This window comes from Metarhizium album, assembly GCF_000804445.1.
Source record: "Metarhizium album ARSEF 1941 chromosome Unknown scaffold_11, whole genome shotgun sequence".
Taxonomy (NCBI): Eukaryota; Fungi; Ascomycota; class Sordariomycetes; order Hypocreales; family Clavicipitaceae; genus Metarhizium; species Metarhizium album.
In genome coordinates this window covers 755543-779524 of record NW_024467585.1, presented here as the reverse complement: position 1 = coordinate 779524, position 23982 = coordinate 755543, and the positions used below count along the sequence as shown (strand labels likewise).

Sequence of the window (23982 nt, the reverse complement as noted above, 5' to 3'; positions counted from 1 at the left end):
TGGCTGCTCGCTCGCTTGCCTTGTGGCTCCCCGGCCCTCGAGCCGTAAGTGACAATGGTCGCGTCGACAACCCCATGTCTCCCTTTTCCCGTTGACCGGCTCCCGCCGAGAGCCTGGGTACAGCTCTCCATGAACTGCACGGCTCATTGTTCACGGCGTGCTCGCCGCGGTCGAGACTCGTCACGTTGATGTTTTACTTGATGAGGAGAATACGTCGTCTGCGCCTGGTGCCCAAGACGCATGTTGGCACATAACTACAGGACACGTCACCCGTCACTCGTTCAGTCAAAAAGTAAACACGCCGTCCGCCTACACGTGCCGTCGAGACGTATCACGTCAAAGCTTTAGCCGAGAGCACAAAACACGTTTCGATTCAGCGTCTGGTTTCAAACTACACAAATGGTTTCAATGCGAGCGAGTGGCTGCCGTCAGAATCGACAACACACAGGCGTGTCCAAAACGACGGGGCTGTCCCTTGCCCGCTCGGCAAAGGGCGAAAATACCATACAAGCGTAACCTCATCCTGTGGCTCTCGTCTGCTCAGCCGGGCAATGGATGGCCCCCGCCCGCCTCGACAGCGGAATTCTTGGCGGCGCGCAGGTGAGGAGGCGGCGGCGGCGGCGGCGGCGGCGCGGGAAACCTTGTCGAGCCCACTCACGACTTGCCCGTCTGCTGGTTGGCCTCGTGGTACAGGGGCGGGCATGTCTCGTTTCGATGCCAGAGGAACCATCTCCGAAACCACCACGGGAGCACAGTCCCGAGCTGGTACTTGGCGTGGGTGCGGTCGGGCACGGCAAAGACGTAGTCGAGCTCCTCGAGCGTCTTTTGCTTCGTCTCGGGGACAAACAGGAAGATGAGCACGAGGGCCACGAGGTTCAGGCCGGCGTAGAAGCCAAAGGCCCCCGTGGGCGTCATGGCAATGAGCATGCGTGGAAAGGTGAGCGAGAGCACGGAGGCCCAGAAGTTGTTTGTCGCCACGGCCCAGGACATGCCGACCTCGCGGTTCGACAGCGGGAACACCTCGGCCGAGTACATGAAGGGGACGGGGCCCTCGCCTGGTCCGCGACGGCTTGTCAGCTTTGTTTCCTCTTGTTGCTCTGCTTCCTGCGCCTCCTGGCCTGGTACGGGGGCGGCGAAACCTACCGGGAGAGTAAAAGGCGGCAAACAGATAGACAAAGGTGGCGACCGAGGCGATTCGCGCCGTGCTGTTTTCAACGCCCTTGTCGATCAAGTAGCAGAGACCGGCGACTGTCGGCGAGCGTCTGGTTAGCGCAGGGGTCGGGGCGAGGCGAGGCGTGCGTACCGAGGAGCGTCCAAAACATGTTGGGAAAGGTAAAGAGCAGCAGCGCACGTCGACCAAACGTGTCGATGGTCCACACGGCCGGCCAGGCAAAGAGAAAGTTGATGAGGCCGAAGCCGAAGCTCGCCCAGAGGGCAGTGTAGTCGTCGATGCCGCTCTGCTTGAAGATGGTGCTGCTGTAGAAGGCGATGATGTTTACTGTCGGGGTTGGTTCGCAGGTCGGTCAGCTTGCCGGTGGCATCACAAACGTGTCTGGGCGGCGCGACCTACTTCCGCACATTTGCTGGGCAATCATGACGATGCCAGACGCCCACGTGGCACGCCGGATGCGCGGGATGGTGAACAGCTCGACGAAGCGGGTGAAGATGTTGCTGGTGACCTTGAGGCCGGCCTCCTTGACGAGCTCGTCCTCCTGCTCCAGCAGACAGTGGATGTAGAACATGTCTCGGGCCGCCTGCATGGGCGTGTTTCGGAGCTTGAGGAGCGACCTCCAGGCCTGGTCGTACCGCTTCTTCTTGAGACACCATCGGGGGCTCTCGGGGCAAAAATAGACGCCGACGACCAGAGGCACGGCCGGGATGAAGGCCGACGCGAACTGCAGGCGCCAGGCGATGTCGCCCGTCCTGCCGACGGCGAGGTTGGCGCAGGTACCCAGGAAGATGCCTGCAGAGCCGGCGCGGTTAGCATTCTTCTGCCGTTGACGGGCGTGGCGCGTGGGCGGGAGTTGCGCAGAGTTACCAAAAGCCGTCCACATCTGCCACGACATGACGAGACCGCCGCGGATGATGGCAGGCGAGTTTTCGGCGGAGAAGACGGGCACGGTGACCTCCTTCAGGCCCATGCCGATGCCGAGCAGCATCCTGTGTGCGGCGCAGAGAGAGTTAGAGTTGGGAACAAGAGCCGTCTGCCACCGGCAACAACGTGTCTGGCCAGCATCCGAGACAACCCGGCAAGGCTTGCTTACCGGCAGGCTGCGAGCTGGCCCCAGGTCTGAGACAGGCCCATGCCAAAGGGCGCCAGCAGGGAAAAGATGGCGGCGATGAAAATGACGCCCCGGCGGCCGAGCAAGCTGTTGAGGGGATCGGAAATCCAACCCGCGCTGATGTTGTTGTTGCGGTCCGTGTCAGCCTGGCAGGACAGGACTTGCCACTCACGCGCAGGTTGCGATTCACTCACAAGAGACAAATGGTAATGTACGGCATGGCATTGATGAAGCCGATGATCCAGCTGTTCGCGGCGCAGTCGCCTTCGCTGGCCACGGGACCGCACGAGGAGCCGGCATTGTCCGGGATGCCCAGGGCGGTTGGAAAGCTCAGATTGGCACCGTTTGAGCCCGTCTAGGTGGTCACTGGAATCAGCCTCGGGTTTGTCAAACCAGCGAGCACGGCTGCTTCTGCTGCTGCTGCTGCTGCTGCTGTTGTTGTTGTCGTGCTTACCTGATCCCACCCCTGGATGGCCGCGGCAATGGAGTTGAGGATGATGGTGTAGTACAAGGGCCAAGGCTGCTTCCACCTGTGGCTTGTTTCCTCGCGGAGAGCAATCTTGTCCGACTCATCCAGGTCGTCAATGGCCTCGAAGCCAGCGGGATTCTGGGCAACCAGCGCGCCCTTTCGCAGAAGCGGCAGCACGTCATCCGGCAGGCCCTTGTCCTTGTGGAACCGGGCGACCTTTTCGAGGAGCTCATGGCGAGAAATGTCCCTGAGGGGATTCTCGATCTCGCCCTCGACGTTGGCAACGAGGCTGACACGCCTTGGGTGTGCAGTCTTTGCATCTCCCACGGCTTGGTCGACACTGTCGCCGGTCTCGGTGTCAACAAGCAAAGTCACGACTCGAATCCGGGCCACCAACATTGGACTCACTCGTGGGCCACTACGGCCTTTTCCGGAGCGTCGGAGCCCATGGTGAAGAGCCAGTCTTTTGCGCCCAGCAACTACAGCTCGGCGGTTTGGGAGACGCGTGTTTGGGTTGACGATGCTCGATCTGGCTCCAAGTCCAACGGAGGAGGGACACGGAGGAGGGGAAGAGGGCTCAGAAAAGAGCCGAAAAACTCGCTTTATTGACATCACATCCTCGGCTTCTTCTTGGTGGACATCCTTTTTTTGTTTTTATCAACCGCGACGCCACATCACGCAGGTGGCTGCATTCGGGGGTGGGCGGACGAGCTTTCTGGCATCAACCCGACTTATTGTTGCACCGCTTCTCTGCCAGATCCAGCTAGGCTACTGTGACACCACGGAAGCTGGGCCTATGAGACGATTTGACAGAAAGGCGACGCCCGTGGCTGGTCCGTCAGCTCGCAGCACGGGCGCGGCCGGATGTGGTGTCATGGGAAGCATCTGACCACATGACCCCATACCGTAAGATTTCGAGGCGTCAAGCGGTATCAAGTACGGGGCACTCGATGCTCGTCGTCGGCCAGCTCGACCATGAGCCGCGGCAACAAGACTTGACTCTGCAGTCTGGACGACGGTCCTTTCCCACCCCCGGACGCTGCCGGAGTCGCATCAGCGGCCACATGTTGCGGTTTCCGCGTCACGGACAAGAGAGCGTCGCACCAGCATGCATACACGCGAGCTTTAGGCAGCAGCATTTCTACTGGCCTGAATAAACTCGAGGGGGCGGGGAGGGAAAATTGCAACGGGCAACCAACGGCCGGGGCTCCGGGCACGGATGGCATGGCATGGACATGGACATGGACATGGACGACGCGAGACAACTGCGCCATTGTGATGGCGGCATTACGTCCCGCACCAGTCGGCCGTGAATCGTGCCCTGGCTGGCATCTTGTCGAGTCCTCGCCATCCTCCTGGCTCGTGGCGAGAGCTGCCAGCCCTCGCCGGCGAGATGCATGCCTCCCGGCACTCAGTTCCCCGGCTTGTACTCGGCAGTCCAAGGACTGTACTCGTTCCTCGATACCTCTGCCGTGACGGCAGTCCATGAGCAAGGCTCGGCCCCAGTGGAGACGGAGAGAATCAGAATTACCACATATCAATCGCCCATTGACCGAGTAAATGGCTCCATGAGGCTGGCAAAGCTGCTGCCTGGGACAATGCGTCGTTTCGGCGACGCCACGAGGAAAACAGTCCGGCTGAGCAGGACAGCTACAGCTCCGTGATCCGAGCCATCGTGTCGAGGACGCTGGCAGAGAGTCATGGTGCCCTCCTCCCCCGTGGGGTTGAGAAGTTGTCAACTGTGCGTTGCGTGCCGGAGCCCAGCCGCACTTGCTGCGCCGCCGTGGGGAAGCAGGAAAAGACATTGTGATTCTCGCTCGGTCGAGGGCGAGGGGCGCAAACGTGGCTTTTTGCGTCGTGTCTTTCCCCAGATCCAGGGCGCCAACACGAGGGCTTGCCGTGGCACCCATCCTATTGAGACGCGGGGCCTTGATATTGTGTTTGCTGCCCGCCTCCCCATGTCGAGGTATTGTACTGGACTAGAAGTCCTGGTAGGAGGCTTCAAACTGGATCCCGTTGGAACAAGGCTGCCAAGCTACTCCGTAATCGAAACAACGTGGCACGGCGAAAACGATGGCATCTGGCACGCGAGCGCGTTTCCGCCGGCGGCGTCGACGCCTCTCATCGTGGGGAATCAGAGCTGGGGTAAGAAAGTCTCCGAGCCACGAACCCATTGCTGTATGTACCAGCCGTGAGGCATAACTTATATGCTGAACCAGAGGAAGAGGTTTTGTTGAGAACATGACATGTACCAATACATTCGCTCGTGTGGTATTGCACGTCGCCCAATTTCCACGCTCCTGCGGAAAATTTAACAAAGATAAAACAAAATTATGAATCAAATCAATTGAACACAGCACATAACCGAGTGGTCAGGCACCTGGGGGGCAGCCTCGCACACACAACTACGGAGCAGGGCTAGGGCAGCCCAAAACCTGGCCCGTCCAGGACACCAAGTCTGGTGGCAACAAGATTCAGCCGTGGCTCCATCGAAAAGGGCTCGACGTTCTACGCCCAGGCAATGGAACCCTTGGATCGAGAGGGCTGATGATGTGGCTTCAGGCAGTTGGTACTCGGCACTCCGTACGGAGTACCTGTTGCTCATCCACCATGTCCAGCAGGCAGCCGCACAGGTCACCGTGGAACGAGGCGGGCTTGTGCTAGAATTCAGCCATGCTTTCGAGGATCGGCCCACTGGATTCTAACAGCTTCGATTTCGTCATGGCGGTCGCGGCTTCAACTGAAGTGGCTGCCTGTTTCATGTCAGCAGTGGGCTGACTGACTCTTGCCAAACCGTGAGAATAGCAAGCCGTGGTCGACCAGAGTATGCCAAGAAAAGGCTGCCGACCTTGGGCTTGAAGACGGCTGAGAAGCGCAAGGCTCTCCATGTCGTCGGTCCCGACGTCTACATTGCGGCTACTGTGTGCAGAGGCCAGCCATATGCAGGCTGCAAGAATGATGGCATCGCCAAGTCTATAAAACGTCGTACAAATGCCGTCTTCCGCCTGTGATGAATATTCACAGACTCGGATCCTAGCCAGCAGTCTCTCGGCGTGACCACGTCCGACTGTGCCAATTGTACCAGGGATTCCATACAAGAGCGGACGATACGGGGCCTTTGAAGGAGTGGTTGACCTGAGCTTCGCCAACATCAGCACCCGGTATCATCAGCACTCCGGGGCAAAGTCGCCTCGTGCGCCGTGGCCCGTGGCCTCCAGGCCTGGAGGGACAGAAGACAGAATCAACGACGACAAGCGCACCGTTCGAGAAATTCGTATGCTTGCTGGCGGCTGTCCAGGGTGGGAGGACAGCCTAGTATGCGGTGATGTGACTCGAGGGTACCACGTCTTTGTTGTCTCGCCGGAACGTGTTGGACACCGTTGTCGTGCTCTCCGGTCCGGACATGACTTGACGTCTGCATTCTGGATCTATATCCATCAACCCCCGCATTCTCGCCCCTCTGACGGTGAAGCCTCAGCTAGCCGTCATGATGGCTGCCGAGAAGGCGTCCGAGAGAAAAGACAAGCGTCGTGTGCGGTGAAAAGTGAAACTTGGAAACGGCACCAGGAGGGAACGCCAGAAAAGAAAAGAGGCCGCTCATCCGACCGTGGACAAGCCAGTATCAACCTGCTGCGATTGGCAATTGCAGAGGACGGGCGCGGATTGGCATCGACGGCAGGCCCAGGCCCGGGAAGAGGCGCGCCCTGCGAGTTGGAAGAAGAGAAGAGGAAAAGCCAGAGGCAGGCGGTTCGAGGAAAGGATGCCTGGCAGGCGGCCAGACCGGCCCGTCCCGGCCCGGCCAGATGCAGTCTGCTGCGACTGCGGAGAGCCACGGCAGGGCTTACGCGAAAACAGTGTCAACGAGATCAAGTCTAGAAAAGTGCTGATTCTTTTGCGCAATGTATTCGTCGTGCGCAGCAACTTGTCGAGTAGGCAGAGGAAGAACAACAAAACAGTGCCATGGCAATCACCATCGCTGTGGTCTAGGCCCGTCCCTCGCCCGGCCCGGGCTGGAAGGCATTTCTGGTTTCATTAGCCAGGGACAGAACGTGGACCGGGCGCCAATGTCTAATAACCCATGTATTCTCCCAACGCTTTACATCAACCGTTTCTACGCTACTGGTGTCCCCTCCTTGGTCTCCACCTCACTCGCAGTAAATCGAGCCCTCGTACTCGGAAATGTACTACCGTCCAGCTGCGGCAATCTTCACGCCCATCTGCCTCGCGTGCTGAGCCATGAGGGCGTCGGCAATAGTCAGGGCGGCCATGGCCTCGACGATGGGAACCGCGCGGGGAGTGACATTGGGGTCGTGACGGCCCTTGGCGGCCAGGATGCCCTCGCCCGAGGCGTCGTAGCGAGCGGTGGTCTGGTCCTGGGAGATTGTGGCGGGGGGCTTGAAGGCAACGCGGAAGAAGATGGGCATGCCGTTGGAGATGCCGCCCTGGATACCGCCCGAGTGGTTCGTCTTGGTCTGCAGGCGGGACGGAGGAAGGCCGGCGCCAGCGCTCGGCATCGCATCGTCGGCGGCGGCTGTGGACACGAAGGGGTCGTTGTGGCGGGATCCGCGCATCTCGGCGCCGCGGAAGCCGGAGCCAATCTCGAAGCCCTTGGTGGCAGGAATAGACATGATGGCGTGGGCGAGGAGAGCCTCAAGCTTATCAAAGCACGGCTCGCCGAGGCCCGAGGGGCACCCGCGAACGATACAAGTTACGGTACCACCGGTAGAGTCGTGCTGATCGCGGAGCTCGGCAATCTTATCCTCCATACGCTTCGCGACTGTAGCATCAGGGCAGCGCACGGGGAGGAACTCATCTACCTTCTCGCGGGTTAGGGAGTCGACAAGCTCGAGGAACTTGGGGTTGCTACTGAGGGAGTCGACATCGTCGCCGTCGGTCATGGGCCTGTCCTCAAAGAGCTTGATGTTGCCAACCGAGGAGACAAAGGCAACAATCTCGACGCCGTAGGCCTCGCGCAGCCACTTCTCGGCAACAGCGCCGGCGGCGACGCGGGCAATAGTCTCGCGGGCGCTGCTCCGGCCGCCGCCAGAGGAGGCCTTGGTGCCATACTTCTCCAGGTACGTCCAGTCGGCGTGGGAGGGGCGCGGGTAGAGGTCGATGGTCTTGGAGCCGTAGTCGCGAGGGCGTTGATCCTCGTTCGGCACAGTCAGGAGTATGGGTGTGCCCAATCTGCGACCCTAGGGTATTAGCATCGTGGCAGACATCATGACTTCCTGTACTGTAGGGTTGTCACACGTGCGCCCAAACTCGCATCCGGATCCGATAGTCACGCGGTCCTTCTCGTCGCGCGGGGTGGTGATGGCCGACTGGCCCGGTCGCCGGCGGTTGAGCTGCGGCTGGATGTCGGACTCGACGAGGGACAGGCCTGGCGGGCAGTTCTCGATGATGCAGGAGACGGTCTTGCCGTGGGACTCGCCGGCGCTGTGACGATGGAGGTCAGTGGGCTGTTGTCTCGCGTTCCTAGCAGTTTAGTGGAGGGAGAGGACTCGCGTCGTCACGCGAAAGTAGTTGCCAAATGTAGACATGGTGCCTTATCTGTTCTGCATGTCCACTGGGTGAGTTGATTGACCGACGAGAGAGAGGTTGTAGCGATGTCGCAGAGATGTTTTTTCTTCAGCGGTGACTAATCGCGGCGCGGGGTGTGACGATCCCCCCAGTGGCAACCCTGGTCCTGCATCAGGTGACATTATGGGTATCAAACCCTAACCACCACACATAAACTGTATGCATTGGTACACCAGTTCATTCAATGCACCAGCCCATTCATTCCCTGTACTGGCCCAGTCTGCGTGCTGGTCTATAATCTACTAGCCTATCTCATGTGCTGGCTCATATTGTACTGGCCTTATTGTCTGTACTAGCCTATTTCCTGTGCTAGCTCATGGTGGTGGGCTGGCTCATTACCCGTACCAGCTTTATTGCTGAGACAGCCTCCGCCCTGTCGACGCCTTGAGGAACGGGCCTGTGAGTCAAAATATCAATGTTCGTAGGTAGCCTTGTACAAGTTTTGGTGCAATGAAACCTGTTGCAGAGGAGGTGGTCAGTGGTATTTTGTAGCCACTGAGGGGATGAAGCTCATCATTGCTCAACAACTGTTTCGTCCACAACAGTGCCTGCGGCTTTGCGCTCGGGCTTCTACAGATGGCATAGTTTCTTCACAACCTTGACTCACTAGCGTTGACGAATGTGTAGCTCGAAAAGAATCGACAGTCTTGGATGGTAGTCGGCGAGTGTTGAACAAGAAGAAACAAGGCCATTCGCCTAAGCTGCTGTCAAAATGATAGCCTCCTTCTTGGCAATAACTGTCAATTCTCTTGGCCTTGGACAACGACTCATCGAGGCCGAGGCTGCCTCTGCTTGACTTGCTCCGATGATCGCAAGGCGACGCCATGGACCTTGAAGACGTGGCAAACGCATCCAGACATTCAAGTCTGGGATTCCGACACTTGGCATGCTCGCGCCTGATCAAATACTCGCGATTGAAACAATCGTTCATCACGATTGGCCGACAACACGTGAAGGAACGCTCCGCCAGCGATGGGCGCTCGTCGCCAACGCAGTCTGGGCATTGTGTGCTGTGCACGAGAAGAGGAAGCTTTGACTCTTGATCGCGTTTAACAGTCTCTATACCATCCGCAGCATTCGAGGCACCTCTTCAGGCGAATCTGGCGGTCCATCTCTTTTCGTGTCCAGAGTCAAAACTCTGCTGACCCATATCGTCGTTGAGCTCAGGATAGAGCATAGCCTCGATTCCCGAGAGCGTTGTCCCCCAATGTCGGCGGCAAACGGGGATTTTGAGCATGGATTTCTGCCAACGAAGCGGCGTGCTTTGCTGGAATCTCGGCGGTTTCCTTATCGAATATCATTGTTTCATCCATTGAGCTCGGCGGATCGAATGCCTTGTCGTGTAGGGCGAGCGAGAGAGTTGTCGAAACGGCGCAGAAGATGAGCTTCTCCGTGGGTGAAAAATAGAACATGGTCCTGTAGTGGAGGCGGTTAGTTGACAGACTTGGAATTGAGGCGAGCAAGACAACGTATGCCCTAGGTTTGTTGTCTGCTCCCTTGTGGTAGAATGGCTATGGCCGGGATGCAACGTCTAGTGACAGAGTGCCGACACAATTATAATTTAGATTTCCTTATATAGCCTTGGGTCGCCTGCAGCCAACAGTCTCCTGACTCCTGAGACAGAAGGCTTTCGAGCTGTTTTGTTGGTGTTCTTCACCATTGTTGGTTGGTAGAAGGTGGGGGCTCGTAAAGCTGCTCGACGGATCCATCTTTCGGCTTCTCCCGTTCGCCATCCACAAGCTCAGCTGCAGGCTGCACTAATCGTTCGCCAGAAAGAATGACTCGCATTATAAGCAATATTAAAGGTTAAGATAACAAGTAAATTATCAACGTTCAGACCCAGCTTGCCGTCAATATCGGGTGGGCAATGGCTAAAACAAGGAATCAGAAAATGCCTGTAATACTATAGAATGTTAGTTAACTGTAGGATCACAAGCTTCGTCGCACCCTATATACCCCTTGGCATCATTCCGATCTGTACACTGCGCATCAATAGTTGTCCACAGTTGTTGGAATTGCCGAATGTACCCTTCGCCAGTGCCCTGTAGTTCAATCTTCGAGTTTTTCTAAATGTAAAGGAGGAAATCCTGCTTTATATGTCGCTACAGATTCTCAACTGTCTCCTCCCGGTCCCCAACCTGTAGGTCTTTGCAGTATCTACCGAGTCACTGTGGAGTACTCCGTAGACATATTAACATTAGCCTTGCAAGAGAATGCCAAGCTATTGGACAACTTTGCCCACCTTTTCCATTTTCTCAAGATCCCGCTGCCATTGATCTCTGTTTCGTGCGAGTATGTCGGTTTAATGAAGCCGACGTTGCCCCACTGTTCTCTGCGAGCTGCATGCTGCTCAGCCGAGAGCTTCGGTTGCTGCTTCGCAGCTCGATTTTCTGCAAGTACTCCGTCACCGTAGTCACGTCTTGTCGCCGTAATTTGGGGCTGCGTTGTCTTGGACCGCCAGCCAGTCCTGTAGCCTCAACTGGCATGGGCAAGTGCTTACTCGGTAGAATGGCTGTTGTCGACAACAAAGTTCCTCTGGACGTTTCATCATGCCATTGGTTGTTCTAGGAACGGTATCCTTGCCTTGTGGCAAAAGCCGTTTTCCAGTAATCGGCGTCTCCCTGCGGCACGCCTGATATTATCCGTCATCGTCAGACACCCATCATTCCGGCTCGGGCCAGGGCAATTGGCAACCACGCGTCAAAGTTCAGTGAAAGCGGCGCACTGGGGGTATCGTGACCGGGTGCGCCGTACGTATACGACACGTGCACAGATCGGCAAAGGTCAATTCTCGCCGCCCAAAACAGGAGATTAGGGGGACGGTGAGCTCCCTAGCCGGCCAGCTGCAGTTTGATCAATTAATCAAACCATGAGTACGTAGTACCATCAAAATGACTGGCATCCAGCCGGTAGTGGTCCATTGTTCTCCCGACGTTAACGATGCCTTGTCTTCCAACCGCTCTTGTCGGGCGCCAGTGGCTGCCTGGTTGCTGCGAGTATGTGAGAGGCCAAGCTTCGTCAAGCAGCATGTCCGGCGCGCAGCAGGGATTGGGCACGGCGTGCAGAGGGACTCGGCGGGTCCAAAACGGGCGAATCCATCTGACAGGTCAGATGGGACCATGGATGGGCGGCGAGCGGCGACGGTGCGGTTTCAAGACGACGGCCGCAACTCAACGAGCGGACATGTGGAACCGAGGTTGCGCCATGGTGGTTCGGCCTTGAGGTTCAACAGCGATGATCTAGCATGCTGGTAGGGCGCGCTAACGTCAGTACATGAGCGGCCTCACCCATGACCCGTCATGATGTACGTTCTACGGAGTACTCCGTACTATTTTTCTGGTGGGGAAATGGAAAGAAAGAAATGGAGTGGAGATGTGAGCACCTGGCCGGTGGGGTTGAGGCGCCAGGCATCCTATTCCTTCGAACTCGTTAAGGTCCACCTTTGGTGCCAAGCAAGGGTCTGGCCAATACGAAAATGGTTTTGAAAGGTACAAAGCCCTACTAAGAAATAGTGTAATAATAAAGGTTGCAACAATGTCCCTGTTTACAATCGCAGCCGAAAAAAAATGTGCCCGCTACGTGTCACGGGTGTGATGTCACCTGGTGTGTGGGGTAACTTTGTACATGCGACATGTAACGGAGGTACGTACAGAGTACAATGCAATATCAAACACGGTACTCCGTACTGCGCACCGCGTGAGACTGGGGCGGGGCGGGGCAAAGGATGAATCAATGTCAGACAACTCAAAAGAGAAGACAAGAATGCGCGTGCCATGCGGCGACGATTGTCTGTACCCACGTAGGGTTGGGGCTTTGATTGTTTTACGGAGTAGTACTACTTGACTGCGTTTTTATTTTTACTTTTTATTTTTATTTCATTTTTGTCCATGCTCAATGACTGCCAGGTACCCACCCCATCCCACCCCCTTGGAGCTGGCAACCTTGGACCCGCCTGAGGGACAGGAGGGAACCCCTTGATAGACGAGTCGTTGCAGTCGACTAACAGCGGAGAGCAGAGATGACAGCAAAAAAAAAAAATAAATAAAAATACCGAGACTTGGTGGCATTGCATGTTAGGGACCTTAGGCGAGCCGTTTATTTTTGTCAGATACATGTATACATTTTTGCCATCTTTATTTTGAGACGGTACGGAGTACAGCAGTTGAAAAAAAGAAAGCAAAAAAAGGGGGGAGAGGGAAAATAGTAAGAAAAAACCTCCGAAAATAACACAATGCCCTCGCGTGCTGCGTATCCAGAAGCAGCCTAGCCCGGTGTCAATCCCTGCGACTGGCTTTCTAAAGATGGCCTACGTATCTGTACTTTGGCTTCTTTTATCTTGACGCCAACACGCCGACGTCAGCATCACACGCAGCAACCAAGCATCGAGTCCAGCATCAGGCTAGCATTTCAAGCCACTTCGCCCCGGCCTTGGATGGTGCATGTGCTTGCTTGCTTGCTTGCCTCCAGTCATCAGTGCCCGTCCTCTCGGCCGCCCATCGTCTCGTCGGAGTCATCTATCCAACCATCGACGCACCCAGCCATCCCAGCCGTCCATCCGTCCATCCGTCCATCCGTCCGTCCATCCATTCATCGTCGCCCCGTTTCTCACTCGCATCCTCGCTTGCTTCCATCTTTCCTCTCTGCAGTCGGGCCCCAGACCATTGGCGAGTAACTACTCGACGGGTGGTGTCTTGACCGCGTCCGCCATCGAACCCACCTGCTCGCCGACGGCTCTTGCTCTCCCTTGACTCTTCTTTTAGTCTTGTTTTCCTTCTTCTCATCTCTTCTGCCTCTGTTTTAATCTTTTTCTGCTGCTGCTGACCCGTCGGCTCGCCCTCGCCGCTAGCATCGCACATACAAACGTTGCCCAACGTACAACGCCAACGCCAACGCCAACGCCAAACGCCAAACGCCAAACGCCAAACGCAGCCGCATTCCGTGCCTCGTCCAACCGTCGAAGCCAGACCCGAGGTCCCTCGCCGACTGTGGCCCGACTGTCTCGATGCTGACCTTCCGCCGCCCGTGATGTATCCTCCCCTGGGCTGCTTCCTGTTCGCCGTCTTCTTCGTGTCCGTCACCAGCACCAAGTTTCTGCGCCTCTCCCTCAACGCACACGCCTTCCCGACCGGCGTCTTCGTCTTTTGCCTGCCGACATTCGTCGTCCCGGACACTGTCTTGATTACATGCGTTTGGCTTCTGCTGCGTCCAAGGAACGGCTTGTCTGCTTTGCTTGGTCTCGGCGTGGCCTGCTTCATCTGGTAAGTTGGCGCGCGAGCCGTCGCCTCGTTCCTCTCCCACCCGCACGGGAAGAACGCCACCACCATCACCACCACCACCACCACCAACCCGTCTGACCCTGTGTGCTGTGTGCTGACGGGTGCCCCCGCGCCTCCTCCAGTCTCGTTAGCCTTGGCGCCGCCTCATCTCAGTTGGGCTTCTTCTACCAAACCGGCGGCGAGATTGACTGGGGAGACGCCACGTCGTTTGCCCTGAGTGAGGACGGCCGAAAGGTCTTGCTGAGCGAGGGCAAGACGCCGCTCGTCTTTGCCTGCATCATATTCGCCGTCTCCTGGCTTGTCAAGTTCCGACTGTACAAATTCGCGAGTTCAATCCTGGCTGCTGGCGAAATTCACGCGCGATCAGGTTTGTTCCGCCCAATGCTGCTGTTTGCTGCCGTTCGGAAGAAGAGAAGAGGAGACCTCAATAACACGTGTGTGCGTACTGCCAGCTACTCGATGGGTCGCATCTAAAATCGGAGGAGTCTCAACACATGCAAAGGCAGAAACAGAGTCCTCTCTCCTGCCCACGCATGAGTGCGACTCCGACTCGGATTTTTCTGATTTCAACAGCGATGGCCCGCCCAGCCGCTGCACTCACCGGCGTCTTGCCGAGACAGATTCCGCGTCCGCTCGTTCCGTCTGCCGCCCCCGTTTCGTCGTACCATGGAGCTTTGGAATTGTGGCTGTGCTGGGATTCCTCTGCATCCTGACCCTCTTCGATCCCGAGCTCCCGTACAGCCGCATGTTTACGACCTTGCCCCTGCCGCTCTTGGCCGTTTTCGCTCCAAAATCCGTCGAGTGTACATCGACCTCGTGGCCACTGCCCGACCTCATCGACAGCGCCAATTGGGAGTCTCCTCGAGGCGACTTTAAGGGTTGGGCGCCGGGCACAGCAAATGACATCATACAAAAGTACCGGGACAGAAGACCCGACTGGGTGCCGCCAGAGCTGCCGCCGGGGTTTGCTCGCTGGAGCCCGGCGGCCAAGACGGGTCGTCTCGGCGAGCTTGTCGAGAACGCGACGAGCCACGGCGGCGGCGGCGGCAGCTGTCCCGATCCGCTCGCGCTGGACCGGTACTACAATCCCGCCAACGATCCCATGAAGATTAGCAACCTGGACAAACCCGTGCTGGAGCCGCTGGAAGAGGCGTTCCGGAGCGGCTCGGTCAGGATCAAGCACATTGCCATCATTCTGATGGAAAGCATGCGGGAGGAGCTGTTCCCTCTACAGCAGGGCTCCCGCTTCCACGACCTCATCATGGAGTCCCACGACGAGCTCGACCACGACAGCGTCAACGAACTGCTGTCACACATGTCCCCCAACACGGAGCGCATCACGGGCAAGTCTGGGAACTGGAGGAGCACAAACGGCACGGCGTTTGGCCGCACGCGCCCGGAGTGGGATGACAAGACGAGGGACGGCTTCGGCGGCGTCAACGTCGTCGGCGGCCTCACGACCAGCAGCGTGTCGACCAAGAGCCTGGCCGCCGTCCACTGCGGCGCCTGGCCCATGCCCGTCGACATGTTTCAAGAGGCCGAGACGGAAAGCTACCAGCCGTGCCTGCCCGAGATCCTCGAGCTCTTCAACAGGATGAAGAACAAGACGGCCTCGGACCACTATCACGAGCAGCAGTGGTACCCGGCCTTCTTCCAGGCCGTGACGGACGGCTACGACCGGCAGGACAGGTTTGACTCCAAGATTGGCTTCAAACACATCGTCAACAAGAACCGCATCAAGGCGGACAGCTGGACGAAGCCCGAGCTGGAGGAGATCAACTACTTTGGGTTCCCGGAAACCGCGCTCAAGACGTACATGACCGACTACATCACCAACGCGACGGCAAACAACCAGCGCATGCTGCTGTCGCACTTTACCAGCACCACGCACCACCCCTGGGCGGTGCCCAAGGGGTTCAACTCGAGCGAGTACATGGGCTCCGCACACGGCCTGTTGCAGACGCACAAGGACCTCAACAGCTACCTCAACACGGTCCGCTTCAACGACGCGTGGATCGGCCAGCTCATGCAGATCCTCGACGACCAGGGCATCTCGGACGAGACGCTGGTCATCTTTGTCGGTGACCATGGCCAGGCCTTCAAGGAGGATGTCAGCAAGACGGGCACGTACGAGAACAGCCACATCAGCAACTTCCGGGTGCCAATCACCTTTCGACACCCCCGACTGCCGCGGGTGCAACACCGCGTCAACGCCACGTCCCTCAGCATTCTGCCCACCATACTCGACCTCCTGGTGAAGACGGGATCCCTGAACGAAAAGGACGCGGCTGCCGCGGCAGACTTGGTGCAGGATTACGAGGGCCAATCTTTGATTCGCCCCTTTGAGACGACACGCAAGGGGCGGCGGGCGTGGAATTACGGTCTCGTCAACCCGGGCGGCCGAATGCTCACAATCACGTCCTCGGATACTCCCTGGAGGCTGGTGCTGCCCCTGGACAAGAAGACGGAATATGTCTTCTCGGACCTAGGGCGAGACCCCATGGAACTGAAGCGTGTTTTGGAGTGGTCCATCAAGCGTCTGGCGTCGACCGTTGGGAGGAAATACGGTCAAGACGCTGCCCAGTGGCTCATTGAAGCAGAAAAAGTTGGTCTTTGGTGGGCTGCAGAGCGAAAGCGACTTTGGAATTACGACCCTTCTTCATCATAGACCAGCGGGCGTTGATTTTTTTTTTTTTCCTTTTGGAATTTCACTCGGTGAGGGCCTTTGGCTGGAGCATCGGAACAGGGGTTGGGACGGACACTTTTTTTTTTCTTTTTCCAGGTTTCGTTGGGAACGGTCCCGTTTCCAGACGGCCACAGACAGGTTCTTGTATAATTAGCATAATGACGGCAGACCAGGGGGCCAAGAGCATTTTTACCGGGGGACAGCACGGACGTGTCACAATGTAAATATAATTACGGAGTAAGTAAAGGACACTTGGATAGGATGAGGCCGCTGCAGGTGTTTGATGTCATTTGTCTGGAAACGGTGGAATTCCCGGCCACGTTGGGCACTGCCCCATCTCAGGATAGCTGGATCACAGAGTAAGTTCGGTTGTTTCTTGACCACGAAAGACGCGCCATCCGCTGAAGATTCAGATCCACCCAGTCTCAGACATGCGGCGCCGTTTCATGGTCGGTTCTACATTCGTGGCATGGCTTTACGAAAGGGGTCTGACTTGTTGGTCGTCGTTTTCGTGGCTCGGCTTCGGCAAACAACCCAAGCCTCAGCCAGCTGGTGTGCCCATTGCGCAAGACCTCGACACTCAGCACTTGCGTGGATGGTGTTGGCAACGACGGCAAGTTAACGCTTGGCAAGCACATGTTTCTCATCTCGTCCCGTACGCAGTCGAGGTTGAGACTCGAGTGATGGTTGACCGCAACGTTGGGTTGGCCCGATGAGGCAATAACAACCAACTCCTGTCACGTCGGCCCCTGGGCACTGCGATGCCAAGCTGTGATGATTCGTATGTATTGGCTTGGGAAAACTGCTGCAGCCGTCCCGTCTATGCACGTCCGGCACTCCGTACAGAGTACTCCGGAGTACAGGGCTGGGCAACATGCGGAAAATTGCTGTCTCTCGGGGAAGCGTGAAGGGCGAGCCCGGACCAACTGCAGCCCCCAAAGACGCCGCCCTATCTGACAACTCACTCTCGGTCAGGGTTCCAAAGGAAAAGAGGGGCTGGGAATAGCAGCTTGCGCCTCGCGCTGTGCTCAGGACCAACCTACGGAGTAGCAGCTGTGCGTTCGCAGAGAACATTGCACCTCCAGCGCGTGTACTCCGTGTCCTGCCTGGAATCAGACAGCCTCCGGCCAAACCGACAAGGAAGTGCCGTCACTTATCAAGACGCCGCTCAGGAAGCTGTGGAACCTGTGAAACGTCGTCGCTGCACGTAAAGGGGCCAGGGGACGCAATCGCACGCCGGGCCAGGCCAGGCCAGGCCAGGCGGCGCTCTCTTTGAAAAATGCCCATGATGACGACGACGCGGTGGCCGCCGTCTCCCACTCAAGCAAGCGGCCGCAGAGTCTTGCGCCGGAAACCGCCATCATGGACCGCGAAACCGCAACGGCGGCGCCCGGCATCGTCACCACCACCACGCCGGCGCCGGCTTCCCGATCCCCGTTGCGGACCATCAACCTCGGCGCCCTCACGACAACCTTCACGCCGCCCGACGACTGTACGTCCCTCACTGCGCGGTACTACGTCTCGGACGAGCCAAAGACGTACCGCCTCAACTACGGCTTCACCTGCGGCGGCAGCGAGGCGCAAGGCGTCTTGTACGGGCGTCCGATGGCGAAGCCCACCTGTTTCCCCAGCTCCTTCGCCCCGGCATTCACCTGCGAGTTCGAGCTGTCCGACATGGTGACGCCGTATCCCGTGTACTCGCCCGGCTTGGTATGCCCGCACGGCTACGGGCCGAGCTGCACCATCTCGCGGCCAGCAGCGACGCCGCCGCTCGACGCCGCCAACACGACGTCCTACTCGAACCGCGCAGAACGGAGCATCCAGCGCATGCTCAAGGCCGGCGAGACCGCCATCGGCTGTTGCCCCAGGTAAGGACCGGAGGGCGCCCGCGGCGGCCCAGGCATGCACGCATGACTTGACTCGGTTCGCGCGCGCGCGCGCCCAGGAAACCCGCTTCGTCGTCAACCACGCTTACCAGACCATCAAATCCTCTCTTGCAGTGGCTACGTCTGCGACGTGTCCAAGCCCCATGGCTGCGTCTCGACCGTCCAGCCCGGCGGGCACATCTTGGCGGTCGTCGGCGCGCGAGGCGTCTGCTTCCGCTCGACGGCTCTGGAAACCATGACGGCCACGTCGGACACGCAAGCAGTAGCGTGGGGCCCGAGGGTGCTCGTCGTGCAGTCGACGCCGCGGCCGGGCGCGGACGACGAGCCCAGCAACGCGAGCCCCTTGCCCGGCGTCGAAATCGCCGTCGGCGTCAGCATACCCCTGGGACTGATGGCGATTGCGGTCGCCGCGTGGATGCTCGTCTCGCGGCGGCGCAAGAGGAAGACGGCAAAGATGGCCGCAGCCGCTCTCGACGGCGACCGCCGCGACGTTCCAGAGCTGGGCGGCGAGGCTGTGTCATCACAGGCACGCACGCCCACGGACCAGAGCGACGCGTCGCACGAGCTGCCGGGGGACCGTCGCTACATGGCCCAGGAGCTCGAGTGCGTCACCAAGCCAGTAGAGCTGGGCGCGGGCGAGGATACGTAGCCTCGGCTGCTCTCCTCGCCGGGGAGGCGTCTTGGCTGCCGTCGGATCGGAACCCAGTACGTGCGAACGGAAGCGTGGCAGGTGGCACGCCTAGGGGAGATTTGCAAGACGGGTGTACGATCAAGGTGTCGATGCTGCTGCGCCTCGGGGGATGGTGTGCGAGCAAGACGCGTCGATTGCTGCGGTGTATAGTGAACGCAGAGTAGACTGGTATATTGGGGCCGTGGGATGAAACATCTGCCGCGTTGGTTGCACGCGATGAGTGTGTTGACACGTGCGAGGTGCAAGACAATTTGTATATAAATCCGCAAGATGTGTAGAAAGAATTGTACACTAGCATCCCTTGGACGTGAAACAATTTGTGTTTCCATTACACGAGACGTAAGGTTTGTACATTGACGTCGTTTTAGATGCAAGATAATTTGTATTAATTACATAGACACGACAGATGCAACATCACAACATTTCATAGTCACGCCAACCCAGGCCAGGCCGGACCCGAGCAACGACGACGTTGTCGGGGTGCCGTTGAACACGTCGCAGAACAGCTTGATCAGTTTCTCCGCGTGGGAAGGGCCAAGTCCCCTGATATATGCAATGTTTGTCTTTCCTTTTCCAGACGCATCAGCTTCCTCGTTTAGTCACGCTGATCCGCGGCCGGCAGCGAGCTTTTTCAATTGTGAATACTACGGGCGGCATGACATCTCCGGGCCGTCTCTCACGTTGGGCTGGAGACGTGCTGGGATCTACTCAACGCTTCGCCTCTTGCATCTTCGAAAGAAGTGTCGATTTTGGTTCCGTTAAAATGGCATTGCCCCTTGCTTTCTGCCTTGTGTGACGACGCAAATTCCAGAGCAACCCCGTTTGCTCGTACAACAAGCACCCGCTTTTCCACTCACGTGCTCGCCGGCATCTCCTGGGCCGATCGATCTGGGCCCGTGATGGGCATCTCTGAGGGAGGCGACGCCTGCCGGGTCTGCAGGCCTGGGAGCTGCTGGCGCGGCACCGTCTGTCGCTCCGGGTAGCTCCACGGGCGGACCGTGGCCGCCGGAGCCGACAGACTCGCGGCGGCAAGGCCCTCTAGATGCTGAGGCGGCGGCGAGGCCGATCCTAGGCTGCCGTCGACGGTGGCCGTGTCCGACTTGGCCCTGCTGGAGCGGGATTCCGGCCACTTGCCGTCGTCGGCCTGTGGTGCCGAGGCCGGTGCCTGTTCAGGGCCCGGCCCCTTTGGCTTCCGGTGACGCTGGAAGAGGAATGCCAAAAGCCCGATTGAACCCAGCGCGGCTGAGGGAGAGAAATGGCAAACGCCGTCAGCTTCCGCAGCGTCCAACGCGACAAGGTCGGACCCGTCGTTGGACTTACCGGCCCCTCCTACGGCTCCCCCGACGATTGCGCCGGTTGGGCTCTGGGGTGATGGACGTGGCGGCGGAATCGGCGTCGTGCTTGTCGGCGGCGTCGTGCTTGTCGGCGGCGTCGTCGTCGGCGGCGATGGCGCAGACGGACCCGTGCTCGAGGTCGTCAGGACGGCCATTCTTCCGCCGTCCGTGTCGCACTGAAACCAGGTACAGCCCAGACACGGGCCGTCCTTGTAGATGAGTGTTAGGCACGACGGAGAAGCCGGGTCGGAGCTGTCGTCTTGAGGCATCAGCGCTCTGCCCCGTACGCGGCACCGGGCGGCGGCGGATGGACGCGTGCTCTCTCTCTCTCAGGGGCCGGCCTTACCAGTACGTCGTGCGACGCGTGTCTCTCGGCGTGGGCGAAATAGACGGCCAGCACATGGTTGCGAGAGTGCACGACGCTGCGTCTCGGCAACAGCCAGCTGCTGAGATGGCGTCGTCGTAAATGCATGAATAGGGGTTGACGCACCACGCGGCTACGCCAGAGTCAGCTCCTGGGCCGCGACGAGGCACGCTTGACGCGGAGGGGTCTGCAAGCACACCGTACTGCCCGTCGATGTATCCGCAAGTGGCGTCAGCTCGACGTTGGAGCAACGCGGGTTGCGCAGTAGCTGCCGCGGTCGGAGGAGGCCCTTGTCCGGACGGCTCCGGTTGCAGCCGCTGGACAAAAGTACGGGGAGCTGGAATCAGGGTCGCCTTGACACCACACGCAAGGGCGGCGATGGTGCATTTCCACATTGTGCGATGCGTCCTCATCCCCCGGTCGAGGGAAGAGATTGGGGCCGAGTGCTGACTACCAGAAGGCATGGGTGCGTTGTTTGCACTGTTGGTGCAAAATAAGCTGTAGCCGGCAGACAACATCGTTGTCCCTTGGCTCATATATACACACGTGTGTAAGCGGTGATTCTAAATATGGCACATTCCACTCGCTGGCTTAGAGCAACTTGCGAGGCAGGCGGAAGCATTCCAAGACTGAGGGCCTTGATGTAACGTCGGTGTGATGAAGCATGAGCATGACGCCTTGGCTTGGTTCTCCAGTAGTTAATTCAAGACCTTTCGGACCGCCACGTAGATGCTGGGCCCTGAGCCGCCGGCGTAGGGACTCGACCTTTGGCGTCTCGAGCAGGGGGCATGATCAAAAGTCCATCGCCACTCGAGCCGGTTCCTCACCGCGCACCTGTTTGTCAAACCGATCCCAGTCGAAACCAGGCCACTATTTACTTGGTCTTGGTCAACACGACACAGATCAGGTCCCGGCTCACACACTGCAGACATACACTCACCAGAACGAGTACTTCTGCCGGCCGCACGCCACCTGCATCATCCACAAGACAAACTGCCACATCGTCGTCGGTGATTGATGTCGGGTTTGCAGCGGATTAGCGTTGTTCCTGCCGCGCCGCGTCGCGCGCGCTCGGGCTGAGCCACCGCCTCGGCACCGCCTAGGGCCCACTTCTCCGGCGCTCCGCCCGCGTCTGCCACCTCTCCTGTAATCTGATTGGTCAGCAGTGAACCCAGGCGCCGCGCCGCGCGACCGCCAGCTTTCCGATGCGGCGGAGCGGTGCGGCTGGCGACGATAAATATATAACAAGCCTCGTCATCCGCCATTTCAGCGCCAGCATCTGCTGCCGTGCCAACAACTCCAGGATTCAACCCCGACATCAGTCGCAGCACACAATGGGACTCATCAAGACGCTCATCGTCTCTGGCGCTTGCCGTCGCAGTGGCCAAGAATTCAACAAGAGGCGACAAGACAAGAAACAGCAAAAAAGCCACCAAAACGGACAATATCAGTGCCGTTACGCCCAGCCGCATCCGCCACGGCACCAAGGTGACGAGCAGCCCAGCTATTACCAGCCGTACCCGCCCCAGGATCCCTACAGCCAGCCCGACGCATACCACGCGCTGCCGCCGAAGAAATGATACAACGCTAGTTACCTGTCATTAAATCTGGTTCATACGAATCCATTCTATTTCCCAAGTTTGGATCAAACACTGGCGGGTGGGCAGGGATGCAGCCCTTTTCACAACTGTACTCGTAAGGGCTTGTGTAGAATTTTCCGCAATACACACACAGATCCATCGGTTATAAATTACCAATAACGGCGTTGCTTCTGCCATGCGGAGATTTGCGGGCGCTTGGTACTTGAATTTCCCCTCCCCCAAACGCCAGGATCCATGCTGGCGATGGTGTCTGAGCCGTTGGCGTCTCTGGCATTGTTGTCATTATATATGGGGCAGAGTGGACTGCCTGCACCATGCCAACTGTTGCCTGCACCGTCCTTGGTTCCAAGCGTGCGTCTGGGAATTTTGGCGGCGGGACAGAGTCGGAACAGCCTTCCATGACCTCTCTTGGCCAAGCCACGAGTCAGTATGTCAGAGAAGCGCAAGAAAAGGGAATTTCAACTTGTCTTGACGCCTGGTTTCAAGACACAGGGCGTCTAGCACACGTGCTCTGGAGGCGCAACGTTCCCGTGCTTCTGGCCCAGATCAGTCTTCAGAACTCTGCCGAACAACTCCAGCAAAACCTCAAAACAAATCTTGGTGACAGCTGGGTCGTACCGCCCCTTGCTCAGCTCGTCCCGTATGAAGGCATGTTGGGCCCAGGCGAATTCGTGAAAGCTAAAGACGCAACCTGTGGCACGGAGCTTGCTGCGAATCAGGTCACGGCCCTGGTCGGGGACGTGGGTATCCTTGACACCAAAGATCATGGCAACCTCCCCGCCCAGTCTGGGCAAGAGGTCTATGGTGTGGTTGGAGTTTGCGGGCGGAGACGGGGACGAGTTTGCTGCGGCGTAGGGGCCGAGGGTGCGGCTGTGAATGTCCGTGGCAAAATAGGATACGCAGGCGGTTATGCGGGGGTCAAGCTGGGAGACGTCAGACGAGGCATGGCTCGTGGAAATGCAAGAAAGGCGAGCGTACGGCAGCTCGCACAGCTAGATGGCCGCCCAGACACATGCCGGTTGAGCCGATGAGACCGGTACAGGTGGGAAGGGAGAGGAGGTGGTCGACGGTTGCGCACGAGTCGGCATCGTACGAGTCGAGCGTCTATGCACTTGTCAGCTGAGCGGTGCTTTCTAAAATGACAGAAAGAAAACACCGTGTACCTTTTCAATCTTGAACTTGTTGCCGCGGTCCGTGTCCTCCGCGTCGTACTTTAACGGCTCCGGCCCAACAAAGTCATGGTATGAGGACGGCGCCGCAACAATGTATCCCTGCCCGGCTATCTGGCGAGCGAACCGAGCAACTGGACCAGTAACTGCGATTTCAGTGTCAGACTCTGGAGCAACTGACGGGTGTGTGCGAGTCTATGGACCTTGGTAAATTTCGCTAAAGAGGCAGACACCGGGGAACCGCCTGAGTATGGTGAGCTTCCGAACCGCTTCTCCGCTGGTGGGGCCGAGAGCTCACGCCTTGGGATAGCCGGCAACGACGGGGTGAAACACAAAAATGCCTGATATAAAACGGTGACAGGTGAGCCGATGCGTGGGGGCGGGGGTTTGCTGTTGAGGGTGAGGGCACATACGCATGGTGCTGCCCTTGCCGTCGGCAGTTGTGGGCACGTCGACGTGGGATTCTTGGATCAGCATGTTGATTCAGTTGTAGTCTGCGACTTTTTACCTTGGTTTTGTTGACGGGGACTGTTTGAACGGACCAAGATCGTGATATGGACGGTAGGTGGTCAGCGGGCGAACCCGGAGGCGGAAAAATAAAGCGGCCGAAGACGGCTGCAGCACATGCTTCCCTGTGCCGT

General features: G+C 58.2%; 6 protein-coding genes across 6 annotated transcripts; 2 read left to right on the top strand and 4 right to left on the bottom strand.

Annotated features, from left to right (window-relative positions):
- Positions 1-654: 654 nt before the first annotated feature.
- MAM_04979 (sugar transporter) lies at positions 655-3200 on the bottom strand (the record flags this gene model as incomplete). Its single annotated transcript, XM_040823777.1, has 8 exons — positions 655-1055; positions 1144-1248; positions 1304-1498; positions 1571-2160; positions 2265-2399; positions 2477-2637; positions 2737-3091; positions 3160-3200. The coding sequence occupies 8 exons, from the start codon at positions 3198-3200 to the stop codon at positions 655-657; spliced, it is 1983 nt and encodes a 660-aa protein (XP_040678448.1).
- Positions 3201-6935: 3735 nt separating this feature from the next.
- On the bottom strand, positions 6936-8294 carry MAM_04978 (chorismate synthase; the record flags this gene model as incomplete). Its single annotated transcript, XM_040823776.1, has 3 exons — positions 6936-7938; positions 8005-8213; positions 8268-8294. 3 exons carry the CDS (start codon positions 8292-8294, stop codon positions 6936-6938), a joined length of 1239 nt encoding a protein of 412 aa, XP_040678447.1.
- Positions 8295-13359: 5065 nt separating this feature from the next.
- On the top strand, positions 13360-16278 carry MAM_04977 (Sulfatase domain containing protein; the record flags this gene model as incomplete). The annotated part of the gene is made up of 3 exons (XM_040823775.1): positions 13360-13592; positions 13733-14048; positions 14113-16278. 3 exons carry the CDS (start codon positions 13360-13362, stop codon positions 16276-16278), a joined length of 2715 nt encoding a protein of 904 aa, XP_040678446.1.
- Positions 16279-17658: 1380 nt separating this feature from the next.
- On the top strand, positions 17659-18831 carry MAM_04976 (uncharacterized protein; the record flags this gene model as incomplete). Its single annotated transcript, XM_040823774.1, has 2 exons — positions 17659-18164; positions 18297-18831. 2 exons carry the CDS (start codon positions 17659-17661, stop codon positions 18829-18831), a joined length of 1041 nt encoding a protein of 346 aa, XP_040678445.1.
- An 895-nt stretch (positions 18832-19726) lies between these two features.
- MAM_04975 (uncharacterized protein) lies at positions 19727-20966 on the bottom strand (the record flags this gene model as incomplete). The annotated part of the gene is made up of 3 exons (XM_040823773.1): positions 19727-20115; positions 20194-20459; positions 20554-20966. The coding sequence occupies 3 exons, from the start codon at positions 20964-20966 to the stop codon at positions 19727-19729; spliced, it is 1068 nt and encodes a 355-aa protein (XP_040678444.1).
- A 1703-nt stretch (positions 20967-22669) lies between these two features.
- On the bottom strand, positions 22670-23818 carry MAM_04974 (dienelactone hydrolase family protein; the record flags this gene model as incomplete). Its single annotated transcript, XM_040823772.1, has 4 exons — positions 22670-23095; positions 23151-23276; positions 23336-23487; positions 23755-23818. 4 exons carry the CDS (start codon positions 23816-23818, stop codon positions 22670-22672), a joined length of 768 nt encoding a protein of 255 aa, XP_040678443.1.
- Positions 23819-23982: the final 164 nt, after the last annotated feature.